Source organism: Ornithorhynchus anatinus, chromosome 7 (genome assembly GCF_004115215.2).
Source record: "Ornithorhynchus anatinus isolate Pmale09 chromosome 7, mOrnAna1.pri.v4, whole genome shotgun sequence".
NCBI classification, from domain to species: Eukaryota; Metazoa; Chordata; class Mammalia; order Monotremata; family Ornithorhynchidae; genus Ornithorhynchus; species Ornithorhynchus anatinus.
Window position 1 is genome coordinate 44,183,805 of NC_041734.1, and position 18,220 is coordinate 44,202,024.

Genomic DNA, 18,220 nt, shown 5'->3' on the forward strand with positions numbered 1-18,220 from the left:
GCGTGCCCATAGGCTGTATCTATACAGCCAAAGCAGACGTAATGAATTCTAGGCTGCCCTTTCAGGCAATCTTTACCTCCCACATATCTGCTTCTGCCTGAAGTATAGACTGTAATCTCCTTTTGGGCAGGGATTGTACCTAACAACTCTATTGTATTGTGCTCTCCCACGCCCTTAGTACAGTACTCAGTAAGTGTTCAGTAAATACCACTGATTGAAGTACAGTGGTCAGTTTTGACAACCAAATAATCCCCCCAACTCTGGTAGCTTGGAAGTACGGTTTCCTTCATGCCAGTGTTGGCATTGTCATTAATAACAAATGATCAGATGGTGGGAAGTGAGCTGGTCAAAACTAGGCCATAAGGACATCATATTGAGGGAGGAAACTCATCCTGTTAAAGGCTCCCCACCCCCTTCCCCAACGCCAATCCCCACCCTAACCAGAACTCACCACAGCTGGAGTCAGAGTACTCAGATTGAGTCTCCCCCATCTCCTCAGGGAAGGTGGAGCCTGGAGGGTGAAGGCACATCTCAGCATGCTGCGGGGATTGGGAGCCGCAGGAACTGCACTTAGATGAGTGAGAGAACAGTGGCGAGTGGCTTTCGCTGCTGCTCCGTGGAGAGCCATCCAGAGATCTGCTGGGGTAAACAAGGTAAAGAAAAAATCAAAAAATTAAAATTAATCGATTAATCACTGAATTCATGCTTCTAAGGGGAAATCTGGTTTGCTCCCCCAGCTCTCATTTTCACCCCTTCTCACCACCAGGTAAGGACTCCAGTGTCCAGACCCCTTCGGCCTCACCCAAGTAACAGATGCCTCCTGGATCACCCTAGCTTGCCCCGATCTGCAGACTCTTTGCAGTGCTAGTGGGAGTCCCTTGCTGGGCAGGACTATTTGACAATACTGGAACTGGAAGGGATCTCAAGAAGCCATCTAGTCCAGCTCCCGGCCTCCAGACAGGCAAACACCAAAACCATCCAGGACAGGAGGGGAATTCAGAATTGGAGATTTCCCTCCCACAACTGGCATCCTGGTCCAATTACTCCCATACTCCCATTTAATGGACAGGGAGGTGGCAAAGCAAGTGTTTCATCACTAATCAATCAATGGTATTTACTGAGCGCTTACTGTGTGCAGAATACTACACTAGGCGCTCTGGAGAGTACAATACAGCAGAGTTGGCAATTGTGTTTCCTGCCCAGAAGGAGCTCACAGAGTACAGGAACTGTAAGCTGGGCTGGGAGAACACTGGAGCCCAGCTCCAGTTCAAACTTGTTGAGACCAAGCCACACCATGGGAAGTATGGACCAGTTGCTGGTGGTCCACGCCTTCAACCCTTCCGCCACCAGAGTCCAAGGAAACACACCGAAGCAAAGTCTCCAAGGTGATGTCTCCCCCACTGAATTACCTGTTGACGATGTTGTTAAGCCTGCTGGCCTGGGGGACGGTGGAATCCTCCCCATTGGCGCTCATCTTGGTTGGGGACTGGATGTCAAGGTTCTCTGGCTCCATGGACTGCTGGCAGGACGATGCCGGGACATAAGTGCGAGGGGAGAGGCGTCCCAGGTCACCCGACTCCGCTCCGTCTGTCTTGTTGGTCTGGTTGAGCGAATTGAGCACAATGAACTTATACTTCTTCCAGTTGCATGCCTTTGGGTCGCTGGGGCTCTTGGCCACGGGGGAGCCCGAGGCCTGGCGGATGCAGGCGTTCTTGCTGCTGCTGGATTCGGTTGGGGAGTTGGGCTGGCAGTCCGACTTCTGGGGGCTCTGGGGACTGACCAGGCCCTTCCGGTTCAGGGGTGCATTTGGGGCCTCGAAGTGTAGGCTGATCTCATCCTCTGAGGAGGTTCTCTCCTCCTCCTTGCCGGTTTTGTCGCAGGCAAAGTAAGGGTTGTTCCGGACCAAGGGGGCAGCAGTCTTGGGGCCCTCAGCCACGCTGTAGTGCATGTCACTCCTCACCTCCTCAGGAGACGTTTCCTTGGGGGAATAGATGGTGGCGTGGCACAGGCTGGATGGGACCTCCATGGCGGCCCTGTTGTATTCCGTGGGCACTGTCCTGGAACTATCGCAGGGCAGTCCTCGCTCTTTGGGGAAGGGATTGGCTCTGGGCAGGTCTGTCATGGGCATCCTGACATCTCTCAGTTCATCGTCAGAGAAGAGAAAGTTGTTCACGGGGAGGTGGCTGTAGACAGGGTAGGAGGCGGGAGATGCAGGCAGGCTGTTGTACAAGTTGGGGGCGAAGGCTCGCCCGTCGCACAAAGGGGCGCTACGGCGTGGCATGCTGCTCTCGGCCATCTCCCGGCCGGGGTATGCCATGACATCTTGGGGCAGCAGCATGCGGCCAACCAGAAACTCTTCCCGCGGAGGCTTGACGGCAGAGATCATCTCAGCTTCGCTGCAGGGGGAGAAGAAAGAAGAGGAGATGACATCCCCCCCAGACCAGATACTCATTTTGGAGCTCAACTGGATCGCAGTGACTTTTTTTAATCAAAAGGAGCTGACCTAAACTGTGGGGGTAAGTGAATTCACCTCCCTAACCAAATCAGAGATATTTACTGACTATTTACTTTGGGCAGAGCACAATACAACAGAGTTGGTATAAATGATCCCTTCTCTGAAGGAGCTTACGATTTGGTGGGGAGACAGATGCTAAAATATAATATTTGCTAAAATGTTAAAGGCAGATGCTAAAATAACTGTAGCATTTAAGTGCTTACTATGTGCCAGGCACTGTACTAAGCATTGGGGTGGATACAACCATTTTGGGTTGGACACAGTCCCTGCCTGGCGTGGGGCTCACAGTCTCAATCCCCATTTTACAGAGGCGGTAACTGAAGCACCGAGAAATCAAGTGACTTGTCCAATGTCAGCAGACAAGTGGAGAACCCTGGATTAAAACCCACTATCTTCTATGGAACACGTAGAGAGATCTCCCTTCTCCTCCAACCATCAGGATAAATTCCATAAAAGAAGGCTGGAGCCTACTGAGAGTCTACCCACCCTAAAGCTCCGTAAGAATGGGGATGAGCAGCCGAGGATTTCAAAATTCCCCCCATTTGGGGACTGGTGTGGGCTCTTCCTCTGGGAGGCTGCTGCTGGGGGAGAAGAAGGAAGGCAGTGATGACCACTGGTCCCAGAGATAGAGGCTCACCTGGCCTTGATGAACTTTCGGCACGTGTCCACGACATGCTCCATCTGCAGGTAGAGTGCGGTGGCCATGACTGCCATGATGTTGCTCTCCCGCAGGTTCAGGCGAGATGTATACATGAAGTCCAGGAGGATGCAGAACCCCTCAGGATTGATTTCTGGATCTAGGTTAATCATGTTCAGATTGCACTTCAACTGATCTGTGAAGATGCTGTAAAATAGGCCACTGCAAAAAAGAAAGGGGGGGGGCAGGGGAAGAAAGTCACTTACTCATTGGGCTTCCAATACTTTCCTTTATGACTAGAAATAGATTCCACTGGCTAGTCAAGAAGTTCCCTTCCTCCAGGCTCATTTTTCCTTGGAAGCCAATCCAAGCCATGCCTGACCCCACTGCATCACTACGTTTGCCAATTCCCCCACCTGCATGCCTAACTTTACTAGGGCTCCGAATGGACAGGAATTAAGTTAACTATATCCGCTTCTAGTGGGAAGCATGATGTTGGCACGCAGGGCTTTGTCTCGACAGCCCATTCTCTTTAAGGGTCTGTCGTCATACCTGCAAGCCATGAGGACTGTCTTGTGGGCCCGGAACTGCTCTCGGTTCACCACTATGACAACATCGGTCAAGATATCCCGGCTTCGGAGGCGGTTGAGGTTGAGGAGGACATCACTGGCATGGCGGGTGAACTGGATGCAACTGTCCGCTGGCAAAGCCATTGTGTTTGTGCCTGGAAAGAGAGGGATGGGAGAGAGCATGTCCAAAAGCCTGATTACAGTCAGTCAAAGGAGGGAATCTGGTTCAGCGGGCTAAGCAAAAGGGTGTGAGTCCAGGAGTTCTAATCTGTAATCACTGGATCTCAGTTACTGCATCAGCAAAATGAGAAATTATAATTACGATGCTTTTTAAGCACTTATTCTATGCTACGCATGGAGTAGATAAAAGACAATCAGACCGTTCATGTATAACATGGAGTTGACACTCTACAGAGTAAAGACAGCTGGTATTAACTCCATTTTATGGATGAAGAAATTGAGGCTGAATGACCTTCCCATGTCAAATAGGCCAGTGGCAGAGCACGGGTAAGAACCTGAGTCTTCGGACACCTAGTCCATAATTTTACTGGGCCACATAAAGAATGGCAACCTAATTATCTCTCAGGATCACTCCTTGAAGGTAGGAATTATTCTTTATTCTAATCTACTTTAAAAAAGGGGATTCATTAAGTACTTACTATGTGCCAGGTACTGTACTAAGCACTGGGGTAGAGACAAATTAATCAGGTTGGACATGTGACTCACGGTCTTTCATCCCCATCTTACAGATGAGGTAACTGAGTTACAGAGAAGTGAAATGACTTGCCCAAGGTCGTAGAGCAGACAAGTTCTCAAGAAAGCTCTCATGATCTTAGTACAGTGCTCTGCACCCAGTAAATATTACTGATGATGATCATGATTATATTTTCTGTGTCTATTTAGCTGTGGTTGCAGTCTAAGAAAGAATTTGAAAATGCAACCTCTCTCAGTGGGGTTGTACCCTGCAAGCAGTAGGCACTCAGATACCATTTGTGAGAAAGTTGATGATGGTTAGGATAATGATGGTAGGGGTAAGAATGATGCAGGAAAGAGGCCTGTCCCCCTCCACCCCACCCTTTTCCTTCCTCTTATGAAAATGTAGATTTTTGTCAGATGGTAATGAGTTAGAATACTCATTTATGTTGGTTCTAATGAAGGACATTTTAAAAAGTATCAAATTAAGTTTACCTACCCAATGCCTCAATTCACTGTCCAAGATTTCTTCTAAAATCTGCAGGGAAGAGAAAAACAAACAGAAAATCGATTTCGGAATGCAAAATGGGATATGGCGTTCTTGTGTTCAAAGTCAGGTCTTGAGTTTTGCTTTGATAGGCACATTAGGATAGTGGAAAGCCTCTTTAAAGAGCACAGTAAGAGGCTTTGCAACAGGATAGCACAGGTTTCCAAAGCATTCTTACTGAGACCACAGGCATCAGAAACTATGTAAACACATCCTCCCTCTCATCCTCAGCTACGGGAATAGGAAAAGGGTAGTTCCCTCCCAAAGCCTGAGACTGTACCACAGCCAGAGACTGTGTGGGATAGAGGAAAGAAAATAAAAAGCAGTGGCTGCTAATTCCCTTCTTCATCATTAACATTATTAGTATTAACCTTTGAGGACCAACAATGTAGAGGTGTTCTTGGAACATCTATTTAGAAATGACTCCTTTTGAGTGAGCCTATCCTAGAGTTCCTGTCATAGTTGAGTATTTTCTCTTCTCCCCGTTTCTGAAGCTCCCAAAGAAATTCAGGCCCTTGGCTTCTGAGATTTGTGATCTCTGATGCCATCTGCTGGCTGACGATTCCAAACGTTTGGCTAGGTATACAATTGTACACCTAAGAGACTGGGAAATAAACATCAGCTAACTGTGACCCGTGAAAAATTCACAATAATTTAATATTTCCCGTCTCGCTCCTTAGGGAAATGTTCCAACTCTCCTAAACTGCAATGGACTCTGCCCTTTCAAATAAAAAAAGAGAGTAAATGATTAGTCGTGCAGAGGATTTCGCTCTTCCCCGAAACTCTTCTGTTCCAATAAAGTTTGCCTTTTAGTCTTAGTGCACGGAATGAGACTTCAAGGCATTCATTTAAACTATTTGTATCTTCAAAGCTGCTCTGAATCTTACTAACTGGAGTCTCCAAAATGAGTCGTTTCCTTGAGGCTGCAAAGGCTCTGACCTTTCTTTTACAGCCCAGGTGCCACCCACACACAACCTCACCAGCTTTAAGAGAAAGCAAGCCCTAAAAGTTTGCCTCCTCTGCCTCGGAACCCCTTCTCCCCACCTCTTCCCCATGCAGTAACAAATGGAAAAAATACCAAACGGATCTGTATGGCAAAGGAGGGTTCTTGTTAACAAAAAACTCAAAAGCTTCCCTTCCACTTACAGGAGGAGTCACCTTTTAAGCTCCCCACACTTCAGAGATCTGAGAAGTTGGCTTGAAGACAAGGTCAGTTATTCGCAAAAACAAAGGTATTTTCCGTGTAAAACATCACATTAGCTACCACCACATAGTAGCCAGAGGAAGCCAATGCAATTTCACCTTGGCAGAGTGAACCAAACTGCACCGATCTCAGCAACGGGAATTCTGCTGTGACAGTAATAAATCTTCAGGGTCTTCCATCTTTTTTAAGCCTTACTTTACGTAAGCAGCCCTGTCTAGGGAGGTCAGGGTTCGCGAAAAAGGGTGGGTTTAAGAGAATATTTAACTCCCAAGGTCCACCCCTCAGGATTTGACAACTCTGCTCTTCGGGCAGCTGTTCTTCAGCAGCCCGGTTAAGTCACCCCAAATGACATTACTGTCTGGAAAAAATTAAAAAGGACTGTCCAAAGGAAAAACCAAACGAAAATCCAACAGAAGCAGGGGGAGCTTGGATATTGCAAAAGTGACCGAAGCTCATTTTAAAGCTCTTTGGAGAGTGGTTCGTTTACCTGGGTACTAAAAGAGGGAAGCCGGGGGAGAGACTCCAGCAGAAGGGCTACAGGAACAGAACCTTGGCAAGGAGTTTTCCTGCTTCAAGAGGGCTCTCTGCCTCCCCAAGTTCCCTTTCCCCTTCTCCTCCAATTTCTGCCAGGAGAGGGGCTGGTGTTTAACCAGCCGGGGGGTGCATACTAGAAAAGGAAATCCACTTTCAAACCACTCTTCGCCCCAATCCCTCCCCAGCCCCTGGTGGGACGCGAGGCATCACCAGCCACATTCCTGCAAAAACTCGTAATACTCCCCCATTCGCTCAAACGCCCAGGAAAAAAAAAATGAAAAAATTAAAAAAGCCACCATACCTGACTCCAAACCATTCCCCACCCCCAGGGACACAGCCGGCTCTGAGCCCCATCCGCCTCGAATCCTGGGGAGATGAGTGACGGGATCGGGGCTATTGTAGCATCTCTTAGTGTGTTTAGAATAAAACTTTTCATGCACATCGTAAGCTAACATTTTTTTTTCTCTACGGGGTAAAGGAAGGAGGGGGGCGGGGAGGAGGGGAGGAGAAAGGGGGATGTCACAGCCTTCTCTCATTCCCGGAATGTAGTCGATTGAGACTAGGCGTGTTTCAGAGAACGCTCTCGCCTATCACCAGCTCCAAACAGAAGTAACTTTCCAGGAAGTAGCGCTGGGCTTTTCTGGCTTCGGCCTGGGAGCTTTTCCTGCACGCTTCGCTCCCCTTGCCCGCTGCAGAATTCCAGGGAGAGCACTGGGGAGGAGGGTGGGACGGGGGGGAGGGGTGGGAAGAGATTACTAATGCTGCTCTCTTTTCCCCAGCCTGGAAATTTGCATTTTAGCCCCAGGGAGGGACTGATCTCGCCTTGGGCAATACCCTGGACGTGGCGCAACTTGATGTTTCTCCCCGGGATGGAGGTGGAGGGGGGGTGGGGCGAGGAAGCCCGGACTCCGGGGTCCAAATGCGGCAAAGAAACCAACCCGAAGGGAAACTAAACTGAAAGTCCCTTCCGCCTACGTTTGCAAGAAGGCGAAGCCGGCCTCGGGTGGGTTTCCGCCCCGAGCTTGCAAGGATCGGAGTTGCTGTGGCCAAGGGGGAAGGGGCTCGGGATTTCCGAGGCCGATTTCCCCGAAATCCCGCCTCCCTGGGGCTCGGCCCACCTCCGACTCCCTTCTCTGGGGGCTCATGGCACTGTACTCGGCTCTTGGGGGAAAGCATCCAATTCAAAAGAGCTGATTTAGACGCCCACTGTCTTCAAGAAGCAAAAGACGTTTGCTTCCTCCCCGTTTAACTGTCAAGGAACGGCACGCGTGCAAAAATCGCACGTGGAAAGAGGCATGGGGAAAAACGCCTGCACGTGCATTTAACACGGCTCCTAACTCTTATGTTGTCCTCTCCCCGACGCTTAGGACAATGCTCTGCACATAGCAGGGGCTCAATCACCACCATCAGGTTGCAGGTGGACGACGCAATGGAGATGCTGATGCCCTCAGAGTCTCTCCCGGAGGTTCAGGACCGACAAGGTGGACAAAGCAACTGATTATAGTTCTAATGGCTTGCCCCTGGCCCTCTCCTTCCATCCCTGTCGGGATTGCGCCTTTTGAGGCTCAGACTGCAAGGTGAGTAGGCGAGCAAGGGAACAGCACACTGCAGAGTGCATGTGTGGTCTTCGCCCACGCTAGTCAGCTCAAGGCGGAACTCGAACCCAGCACTCCTGCTTCCCACCGCGGGGTTCTTTTCCCGGGCCCAGCTGCGAAGCTCAAGTGATGGAAAACGCACTGCTCAAAGGGTTGGGCACTTCTGCCAACTGAGGCCGAGTTGCTGCCCCCGGACTTTCCGCGAGGGGGCGCCCCTGCAGGCACTGAGCTATTGTGCCCCTCTTCTAGGGCTGCATTGGCACAGCTAAGGCAGAAGGAGCTACCTGAGGCTTGGACAGGCTTTTTAGACTTTCCTAACTTGCTGAAACAGGTGGCTGCGAAGATGGGGGTCGAAACCCTTTTTAGAACTAAGCCAGGGTTGGCCAAACCTCCCCAGCCTAGAACCAGTGAAAAAAATAAGTGTTTCAGCGAGGATCCGGAGGAAAAGGGGCGAGAGTACCCAGCTTCTAGGGGGAGTGACATGGGTAAGGAGCGGCAGATTCACCTAGCAGGCCTCAGGGAGAGCTGCAGGCTGTAATACGGCGATACTGCACATTGCTAAACGATCCTGTTGTGTATGCATGTGTTTGTTTAAGGCTACATTTGGTTTCCAAAGCGCAGCAGCTTTATTTATTAACATATTTGCTTCTGTTTGGGTGCCTCGGGTCAAACCGCCTTGTTTTTGTTCTAAAAACTCCACGCGCAGACACTTTTTTTTTTTAAAGAAGCAAAAACTGCACATCAAAGGAGCCTCGATGGCGCTGGTAGCCACTGCCGTTTCCCCTGTAGGCCTGGTGTCTAGGTCGCTCGGCAGCACGCCTGTCCTGACTTTCAGTTTGATCGTATTTCCTGCCCAACACTGCTTTGTGAGCAAACAAGCTTCTAGGAAATTTAACAAAAATTGAGGGATGGGTTTTATCGTCATTTGAAGTTGTGAAACGTGGGCATTTTGTCCTACCCTTCCCAAGGAGAATCTCTCAACATGCTAGCTTAGAAATGCCCCAGGAAATCAACGAGATGAATGGGCATTGGCAAGTAAAAATAGTTTGGGATTTAGGGACTTGGATGGGCAACTTCAAGAAGGTTTACCTGACCTCGTTTGAAAAAGGCATCAGCACTCCCTTCCCTCCCCGCCCCCTCCAACAATACATTTTAAATTATTTGAACATAGGGTAGCCAAGCTCTTTATTCATGTTAATGAAGATGGAAAGAAGTAACTGTCCTTGGAAAGCGATGAGTCAAACATGACAGCACTTCAAAAATTTCCATGCATTAATTTCCAAAATGAATGCACGAGCGTTTCTCAAAAGACAGGCAGCCTCCCAATAGCGTGTGCTGTTAGAGCAGCTGAAAATGATCCAGTATATTAACTGCTGACTAGGGCTGTGGGCATACGCTCTTTCGAGTCCTGTCTAATACAAGGGAGGACGGCACCCCACTATAAGGCACTCGACTTTCTACCCTAGTGGTTAAAGACCCACATTATTCGATTTTAAGACACTTGGGATAGCAAGAGTCAATAGTCCTGGTTCAGAGACAGTCCGAGGACGGGGTTGGGGGTGGACATTAAACGCACAAGCCTCCCTTTTCCTTGCCTGCCTGCCTGCCTGCCTGCCTGCCTGCCTTCAAAGTCTCCGAGAAAATTCAATAAGCGACGGTACAAGTTGTTCTGCCTGCGGGCTGCGAGAACGACCGAGGGAGTAAAGATCATATCCAGACTGATCAAAAGGCAATCAGAGCTGATTAAAACACACACACACAGCCAAGAGATCTTACAAAAAAAGACTTAGGGAAACTAAAAATCTTCTGCAGCTCCCCCCCGACAAAAAGATAGGATACCCGATGCTTTAATTGTTTTTTCCCTCCCTCCTTAAATTCCGTCACTCTTTTCTAGGTCCAGTTTATTTCCCGTGGATAATGGACGGCAGGTTGAGTGCGTGGGAACAACGCACAGGTCTAAGGGCAGCGTGGAGCTCCAAGGAGCTGGACCTCATTTTCCCTTTTTCCAAGCTTCCCCCTTCCATGATCGAGTGGTGGTCATTTTCACCGGTGGACAGCTCATCCCGTAAGGTCAGTTAACTCCTCGGGGATGAAGGGGCCACAGCGTTTGGCAGGGCCTTATTGGAGGCACAACGGGATCGGCGGGCCCTGCCCCGACGGAGATCCGCTAGTTGGCCCGGACCGGGGCGCCGTGCTAGGGAGCGGCCGCTAGGTGGCAGGCTGAGCCCAGCTTAAAGCCTCTTCCACTTTTTATTTCTTTTTCCATCAACTCGTGGAAGGAAAAAAAAAATAAAAGGGGGAGGGGGGAGACCAAGGAAAAAAAAACAACCAAAAAACCCCCCATAACTTGGTCGAGGCAAGTCAGTCTACCTTTGAAGACGTCTCTAGCAACTTTATGAGAGGTGTGTGCGTGCTTTCCAATCACAGGGCTTCGAAGAGTCCTGGAATTTGGACCGGGAGGGGGCAGGGAGAAAAAAGAGGGTTGTTTGTTTGTTTTGATGGTTTTTTTCCTTCTGTCTCCCCGCACGCCCCGCACGTCCAGTCGCCCACACTTAAGTTGTCAGAAAGAGCCCCTCTTCCAGGGTATTTCCAATAATCCCTCCCATCCATCCCTTCCTCCGCCGACCCCTCGGACGCGACCTTACAGGTGGTCACTAAAAAGGGGTCGGCGGGGGAAGAGAAGCGTCCTGGGAAACACTTCAAAACTGACCGTCCAGGAGCGATGTCCCCCCCTCACCGTCCTCTCCCCAGCGCTCAGTACAGTGCTCTGCACAAGTCACCAGTTGATGGATTGATGGAAGGCAGTGGAGGCGGGAGGGTAAAAGCTCCCTCTGCCTCGGATTCAGGACCGGCGCTCTCCCCGTCCCACTTGTTGCGCGGAGGGTCCTGCGTAGGCCGCGCAACTGTAACCGCTCCTGCTCCCCACCGTCCAGCAGAACCGCCGTCCAACCGCACCAACCGAAGTCTGCCCTCTCCCCCCTCCCCACCCACCCCCGGAAAACCCTCGTGGGCTACAATATGCGTCTTTCCTTTGGCCTGGCCCAGTTCCACACCCTCCCCCTCCCCCACATACGCCTAGCATTTTAGAAAAATGTTAAACGAGATACACTGGATTGAAGACACCGCGTCACGAATACCCACTACCTCCCCTTTTCCTACGGTAGTGGAAAAGTAGACGCGTGGTTAGTTATTTTTTCGTAGGGGGAGATCAGCCGTAGAGGGAATTTAAAAAGACACACTCTATCTCCCTCCCTCTTGAAATTCCTGAACTAGGGAGAGAAAAAAATCTCTCTCCCCCTAATACAGCTTTCCCAAGTTTTCAAACCATTCCTGACTCTTGGATTTCTGCTTAACAGGCCTCCGAGCGGAAGATCTCAGAAAACCGACGGAGGTCGCTGCTGCTCTTTCTACCAAACCTTCAACCTTTCAAAACAAAAAAAAGTTAAGGCTTGGGTGTCGGGGGCTGGAAGGGAGGGAAGGAGGAATTTTGACATCGTCACGACTCCGATTCGCCCGACCAAATACTGTATTCCCAAACTGGAACTCTTCAACAAGGCATCGGCAAACAGCCCCGCAGAGTTGGCAACCTTTCCTCGACTTAAATATCTGTCTCCCCTCCTTCCCCCCACCAAACCCTCGCACGGGTCAGAACCAGTTTCTTGGGACACGGGCCCGCTCCTGAAGGCAGGGCCCAGAAGATCTCCAAACGGGTCCCATTCACATCCATTCATTCAATCGTATTGCTTGAGCGCTTACTGTGTGCACAGCACCGGACTAAGCGCTTGGAAAGTACAATTCGGCAACAAATACCACTTTGTATTTGTTCCCACCCCCCAAAGTCACTGGGATCCCTTTTATAAACAACCTCCATCATCGCCATCTACAATCCTGCGGCAACGAGCACTAGATGGCCTTTTATATTCAAGACTTGCTATTTATAAGTGGGTCGGGGGGGGGGGGGGTAAAAAAAAGAAGAGATGGCGATGGACTGGAGAGCCCACCCCCCCCATCCCATCTGCAAAGCAATCTTTTCTTTTCCACCAGGGCCTCGTTTGCAAGGACGGCCCAAGGCGTCAGTTTTCTAAAGAAGCCAAAACTTCCATCTCCCCACACCCCCTCCCAGCCTTCTCAAAAAAAAAAAGGAAAGGAATGTGCTTCGGCTCGCTCCTTAGAGCTCATGTTTGCTGCCGCTACCTCCAGGAATAGCGTGTGGACAGGGGCCAGATGAACTTCAACTTGGGCTGCAGATTTACGAGGCTCTGTCCCTATGCCAAAGGTTGTGGTAGTAAATAGTGAACAAAATAGAGACCTGTCCCTTGCCGTATGGGGCTCCTTCCCCCCGTCCTCTTTTTTAAAGAAGTTATTTATTTAAACCACACACACCTTGCAGGGAAAAATAAAGGAAGCTATCTGTCTTTGAAGAGGAAGCCGGTAGCATCATGACGGTAAAGCCACGACCATTATTTCTAAGACGCTTTTATAAGCTTGGGGCTTTCTACTCCTTCCTTGCCCCCTTTCTCCTGCCTGCCCCACTTTTCAGACCATTCCCGATTACACTTTAAGTGTTTTCTTTCTCCTTAAGAGGAATCGGTCGCAGGCTGCCCTCTTCGGGACCATAAACTAATTGAAAAATCCATAAAAGATTAGATCTGTTTCCTTTCGGAGAAGCAGGGGGCTAAATGACGGAATTAACGATGCTTCTTCACATTCTCACGCGCGGGTGCATCACACACACAGATCTTCCCACTTGGGGCCATTCCCACTATTTAAAAAAAAATACCAAAAAAAAAAAACCAAAACAGTCCCTGGTCATATCCGCTCCCACCTCTTAGCCTGACTAATTTTGTAATAACAGTGGCTTTGGGTAGTAGAGAATGAGGGGGGGGGGGTGTTAACTCTACTTATGGCAATATTAACAACAAAGGATTCCATTTTCAACTAGTGATTTAATAAGAGCGCGTCACATTTCCCAGGATCTAAAGTCAACCGCGGTGTTGAATATTCATTTCTAAGAGACATTTTGCATGATCATTATTACACATGGCAACTTGTTGGCTCTCCCGAGTCAGTTTTTTTTAAAAAAAAAACTGACACACACACACCCAAAACATCGTGACACAACAGTCCCCATTCCCGCTAATCTCTTCCCAATCCCGCCATATCGTCCCCTAGTCCTCGTCGTCAGGGACATCCACAGGTTGCCGAAACACGACTGCCTCACAATCTAGATTGCAAAGTCACTGGCAGAGGGATCACGCTCCCTCCTGCTTCCCAAAGAGCGCTAAACCCGCTGCGAACAATCCTCCTCTGTTGGGTAAGTAAGAATTGCGGGGATTTCTCCCCCTAAAGAAAAGGGAGGTCAGAGGGGGTGGGACACAACCAGTCAATCTAGTAGTCTGAAGCCTGGTGTGTGTCTGCTACACTCAATCCCGCAATTTCCCCTGTATCTATTATATATAAATAAGACACCAAAAAAAAAAAAAACACCCAGCCATTGGAAGGCAACCCAGAGTCACGCAGCGCTCGAAAAACACAACAACACCGCTTGCGAGGAGTGCTTTTCCCTTCCACACCCCATCCTACCCCACTTAGTTGTCCTGTCAAAGCCCTTGAACCTTCCCCCCACACAAAATTCCTCTGCAGGTGCACCCCCATCCTCCCCCTTCCCCGGATTAGAGGGGCAGCCAGGAGTTCCCCTTCCCTAAAGGCAATGAGAAAATTAACGCTTAAGATGTTTGAATGCAAAAATTTTAAAAAAAAGGCATTTTAAAAGGACATTCGTCTCTTTAAAAAAAAAAAAGAGCCAGGCCATGAAATGGAATTAGAGAACGACACTTCATCTGGGATCATGACAAAACCAAGGAGTTTGCTTGCACATTTTTCCCCCCCCCCCCAAAAAAATCTCTGCTCCGCCCGGTGTCACTTAATCTAAACGGCTGAGGCTGATGGAAGAGAGCCAACCAACGCAGCGAGCAATCAGCCTCTTCGCCCGCTGGGGCTGCGAAGGAGAGAGCAAAAGAGAAAGGAGGGAAAGGAGAGGAGAAAAGCGGCTACGAGGGACAGGGAAGGGAGAGAGGAGAGAAGGACGGGAAAGAGAAGACAGATCGCAACCGAAAGGAGAAAAGAAAAAAAAAAATCAACCCGGTGCAAAAAGCCACATAAATTCAGCAACACCGCAAGCAGCAGCTCTAAAACCCGTGTTCTCCCTGCCCATCTGGTGGCAGTCACCCTACATTCACGGATCACCCCCAAAACATCACCCTCTCTAGTCTCACCTTCCCTCCCTCCTTCTCTCCCCCACCTCCTTTGCAAAGACCAAAACAACACGAGAAAGAAAAAAAACACCCGATCTCTTTCAGAGCACTAGGAGGAAAAAAAAAAAAAATCTATAACCTAGAACGGGAGACAGGGGACTAATCATCTGCATTTATTTTAACACCTGCTAGAAAGAAAAATATATTGATATCAATAGATATACATAGGAAACTTGGAGCCAGAGCAATTGGCGAGAGCAAAAAAAAAAAATAATAAAAAGAATTAAAGGGTAAAATAATGATCATGAGCGGCAGCGGCAGCGGCACCAGCAGCAGCAGCAGGAGGAGGAGGAGGAGTAGCAGCGGCAGCAGCAGCAGCAATAATCACCTGGTCTCCGGGCTTTCCTAGAAACTCCTTGCATCACCACTTCTAAGAACCCCAGTTCTAAGAATCAACACAGCCCAATTCTCGGAATTTGAGCGGCCGACCCTACCACTGCAACAGGGCAGGGGAGGCCCCCTTGTCAGGACCGTCCTTCCCGGCCCGGCTTTCCCTCCCGCGCGACCCCCCAAATCGGGGTTTCCAAACTCCCCCCGGTAGAGAAAAATCGCCTCCGTGGCGTGAGGACCATCGTGAAGATATGGGGCGAGGGGCTGCAAAGAGCGAGGGGCCGCGTCCCCCTTGCTGGCCGACCGAGATGGTACGGTCGCCTCGACGGCTGTCACGTGGGCCCCTCCTCTGTGACGTAGGCGCTTCAATGTAGCCGAGCTCGGCCTCTGGAATTCTGAGAACTAATTTGCTATTCGGTGACATAAGAGGGGGGAGCGCCCGCCGCCTGCCCGGGGTCCGGGGCTAATTCCCTGTCTCGCGCCCATAAACACATCCTCTCTCCCCACCAGCTCCACCAGCTAAATGCACCAAAGGGGGCAAGAGGTTTGCACCATGGCAAAAAGTATATATGTCTGTATAGAGAGCAGGTAGATGAAACCAATAAACACACCACGCAAGGCAGAGAGAGCTTTCCATCTAGAATTTCATGAGAAAAAGCTTTGCAGAGCGCTTTTGTTTTTGGTGGGGCTTTTTGTTTGCATTTTTCTTTGTTTTAGTCGTTGGTTTTTGTTTTTCTGGTGTGGCTTTTTGTTGTTTTTTTTTTTTTTGGTTTTGGTTTTTGCTTCTGATTTTGCCTTTTGCAAGTTTTTGGTTTTATATAGACCCAAGGATCACGGCTTCAATTTGGATTTTCTTGTAGGTGTATTTTTAACCTCTTGGCTCATACTTTTAATGGGGATTTATTATTTATTGTTATTTTATTGAAAGAAGCTTAATTTTTGGTCGTAGTCCTAATCCCCCTTTTTTCCTGCTGCGTTTTTTGGCTGGGCTTTTTCTAAAGGGGGAACAGCCTGCTTTGAACAAAATTCTCAGAGGATTATGTTGGGTTGTTTTTGGTTTGTTTTTTTTCCTTTCCAGGACTGTAAATGGTGGGTTTGCTTTTTTTTTTTGTTATTGTTGACTTATGAAATCCATTTCATGTTGTAATATGTATGAATGCATGCGTGCGAGAGAGAGTGTGTCTGTGTATGTTTACAGAATCATGCGACCAAAAATACATGTCCGTCTGAATTTTCTGCTTTTTTCCTTTCAGGTCTTTTTCAGTTCAGACCAAGGACTTTTTTTTTTTTTAAATCACTTAATCCACGTATAGAGATCTGGCCTTGTTTTGCCAGTGGAGGAGACTCCAGTATCACGCATTCTGCATTTATCTATGGAACAGGCGGTGCTGTAATGCAAAGCTGCTCTCTGCACTTTTCTGATGATTTGTTGCAGGGCGAGAGAGGAAACAAGGAGAGGAACGAGGGGGTCTTCACCTTTTTATGAAAGCAAATGCAAAGCATAATTTCAGGTTGGATCGCCTCACTGGCCTGATTGTACAAATTGGCTGATTTCTCTTATTTATTTAAATGTTGTTAGGGCTTTCCCCCTTCTACTTATCCCATATTAGAGGTAACCAGGTTTCTTTTATAGGTTTTTTTTTTTACATGTGAGAAGGGGAAAATGCCATTTCATAATTCTCAACAATTAACCATCAAATTGGTGGACCAGTGAACCATAAAGGTTCAGAATGTTCTGAGCTCAGCTGATCAGATTCCTTTGGGCTAGTCATTAAATTACGGATGAGTTTCCCAGGGTCTTTAGCCCTTATATATAAAGTTATCAAACACGTGCTGTTTCTCAGTAAAGTTCTCGAAGTGTTATTAGCTGTGCTGGGGTAGGGGAAAGAGGGCTGTAGAAATGCTTGCTGGGTTCCAGGCGTACCTGCTGCCTGTCCTATCTCATAAGAAGTTAAGGCAGTTGAGCGAAACGATCACACGGGGCACTGAAAGTGTTCTCTCTCCTTACTCTGAAAAGCATCTGTCTTTGGTTTGAAAAAAGGCAACAGAAGCTTATAGGGAGGGATGTTATGAGGGTCTCGTTGGTTGGTTGGTTTGCTTTTCCCAAAGCTGGGAATTATGAAACAGGCAAAATACCTATGGTTTCTGTCCCCATGAAATCTGAATATCTTAATACGTATAGATTGATGGGTTGTTGCAGTCTCTGCAGAAAGTAATACATGAGAGAGGATTAAAAAAAAATACAGAGGCCTAATCATTTCAGTGGTTGAAATTAACCTCCTCGAGGTATATTTGATTATGTCAAAGATATTTTAATGCCACCATAGTTCAAGGTGTTCGATTGTTTTTTCATTTTGTAACCACCCCTATATTTTTTTTTGAGGATTTAGAGCATCGATTCCTAAAATTCCAAACCGTGTCCAGTGTTAAAAAGAATCCACAGCAGGCATATCTATTTTCCCCGTCATCTTTTACCTGCTTACAGGTAGTAGGATTGTGTAGTCTTAGGCACCTTGTCTGTTCAAGTTGGCCCGCATCCCAAGCCCCATCGCATCCCACACTTCTCCATCTCCCTCCTATAATTTTCCGTGACATTCCTCACAAATGTTCCCATCATGCTTGTAGTCCTCCATCCACACCAACCAACCTCCTTCCTCAGCCCACTCTGGCACTCCTAGCAGAGCCCCACGGGGGCACTGCAGAGCAGAGTGAATGAAATATTCCCAACGCTTCCCTCCACCATAACAATCTCTGCAGTAGAGGGATGGAGGAGGGGGACCACTATGAGATCATCCTAAAACTTAAAGCTCTGGTCAGGCTTTCGGAGGGAGAAATTCAACTTGGCCCAATTCTGATCGCTAACCTGTGCCAAGGACGCTTGCAAATTTCTATCCACTTCAGAATTTTCTGTCTTCTCACACATATCCTGGGGAGCTGAGGGGTGGGAGCCCACAGTATCAGCTTTTATGCCCTCTGACAAGTCAATATCAAATAAAGAAATCAGTATGAATGGTAGCTTGTTTAAAAGTGAGCCCTTGAAGGGTAGTCAAGACAATGGGTCAGATTTTAAGTGGGTCGTTTTATATTCCTCGATTAATTGGGGGAAACATTATAGGTCCAGGTGGATCAAACAACTCCGTGTTATCTGGATGTTCACGCCTTCTGAGTAATGATGTCTTCGGTATAAACTAAGGGCCGCTAATCGACCAAATCTGCCCCTGGATTTCTAAGTCAAAGAGCAGTTATTCAGCCCACTCAAATTTCTCTCTGTTAGTTTCCCTA

At 48.4% G+C, this 18,220-nt stretch overlaps 1 protein-coding gene and 2 long non-coding RNA genes across 11 annotated transcripts in view; 2 read left to right on the forward strand and 1 right to left on the reverse strand.

The window, feature by feature from the left end:
• BCL6 (BCL6 transcription repressor) overlaps positions 1–18,220 on the reverse strand; it is a 47,021-nt gene that overhangs the window by 7,097 nt on the left and 21,704 nt on the right. Inside the window, exons 1-6 of one of the 8 annotated variants that reach the window (XM_001512172.4) lie at positions 14,937–15,085; positions 4,914–4,952; positions 3,705–3,876; positions 3,153–3,374; positions 1,410–2,396; positions 452–636 (exon numbers count right to left, since the gene is read on the reverse strand). In XM_001512172.4, coding sequence (XP_001512222.2) covers positions 452–636; positions 1,410–2,396; positions 3,153–3,374; positions 3,705–3,865 — 1,555 coding nt within the window. In that variant the 5' untranslated portion in view covers positions 3,866–3,876; positions 4,914–4,952; positions 14,937–15,085. The other 7 variants (XM_007669034.3, XM_029068593.2, XM_029068592.2 and 4 more) reach the window with 7 other exon arrangements.
• On the forward strand, positions 7,240–11,870 carry LOC114813199. Of its 2 annotated transcripts, none has more exons than XR_003760845.2 (4): positions 7,240–7,308; positions 8,067–8,276; positions 10,189–10,364; positions 11,651–11,870. It is a non-coding gene; the product is annotated as an uncharacterized LOC114813199 (long non-coding RNA). The 2 variants fall into 2 exon arrangements; XR_003760846.2 differs by lacking the exon at positions 7,240–7,308 and adding an exon at positions 7,617–7,702.
• The window catches only part of LOC114813201, a 44,059-nt gene continuing 41,516 nt past the window's right edge, over positions 15,678–18,220 (forward strand). The window contains exon 1 of the long non-coding RNA XR_003760848.1: positions 15,678–16,027. This is a non-coding gene — a long non-coding RNA (uncharacterized LOC114813201). The remainder of the gene's footprint in view (positions 16,028–18,220) is intronic.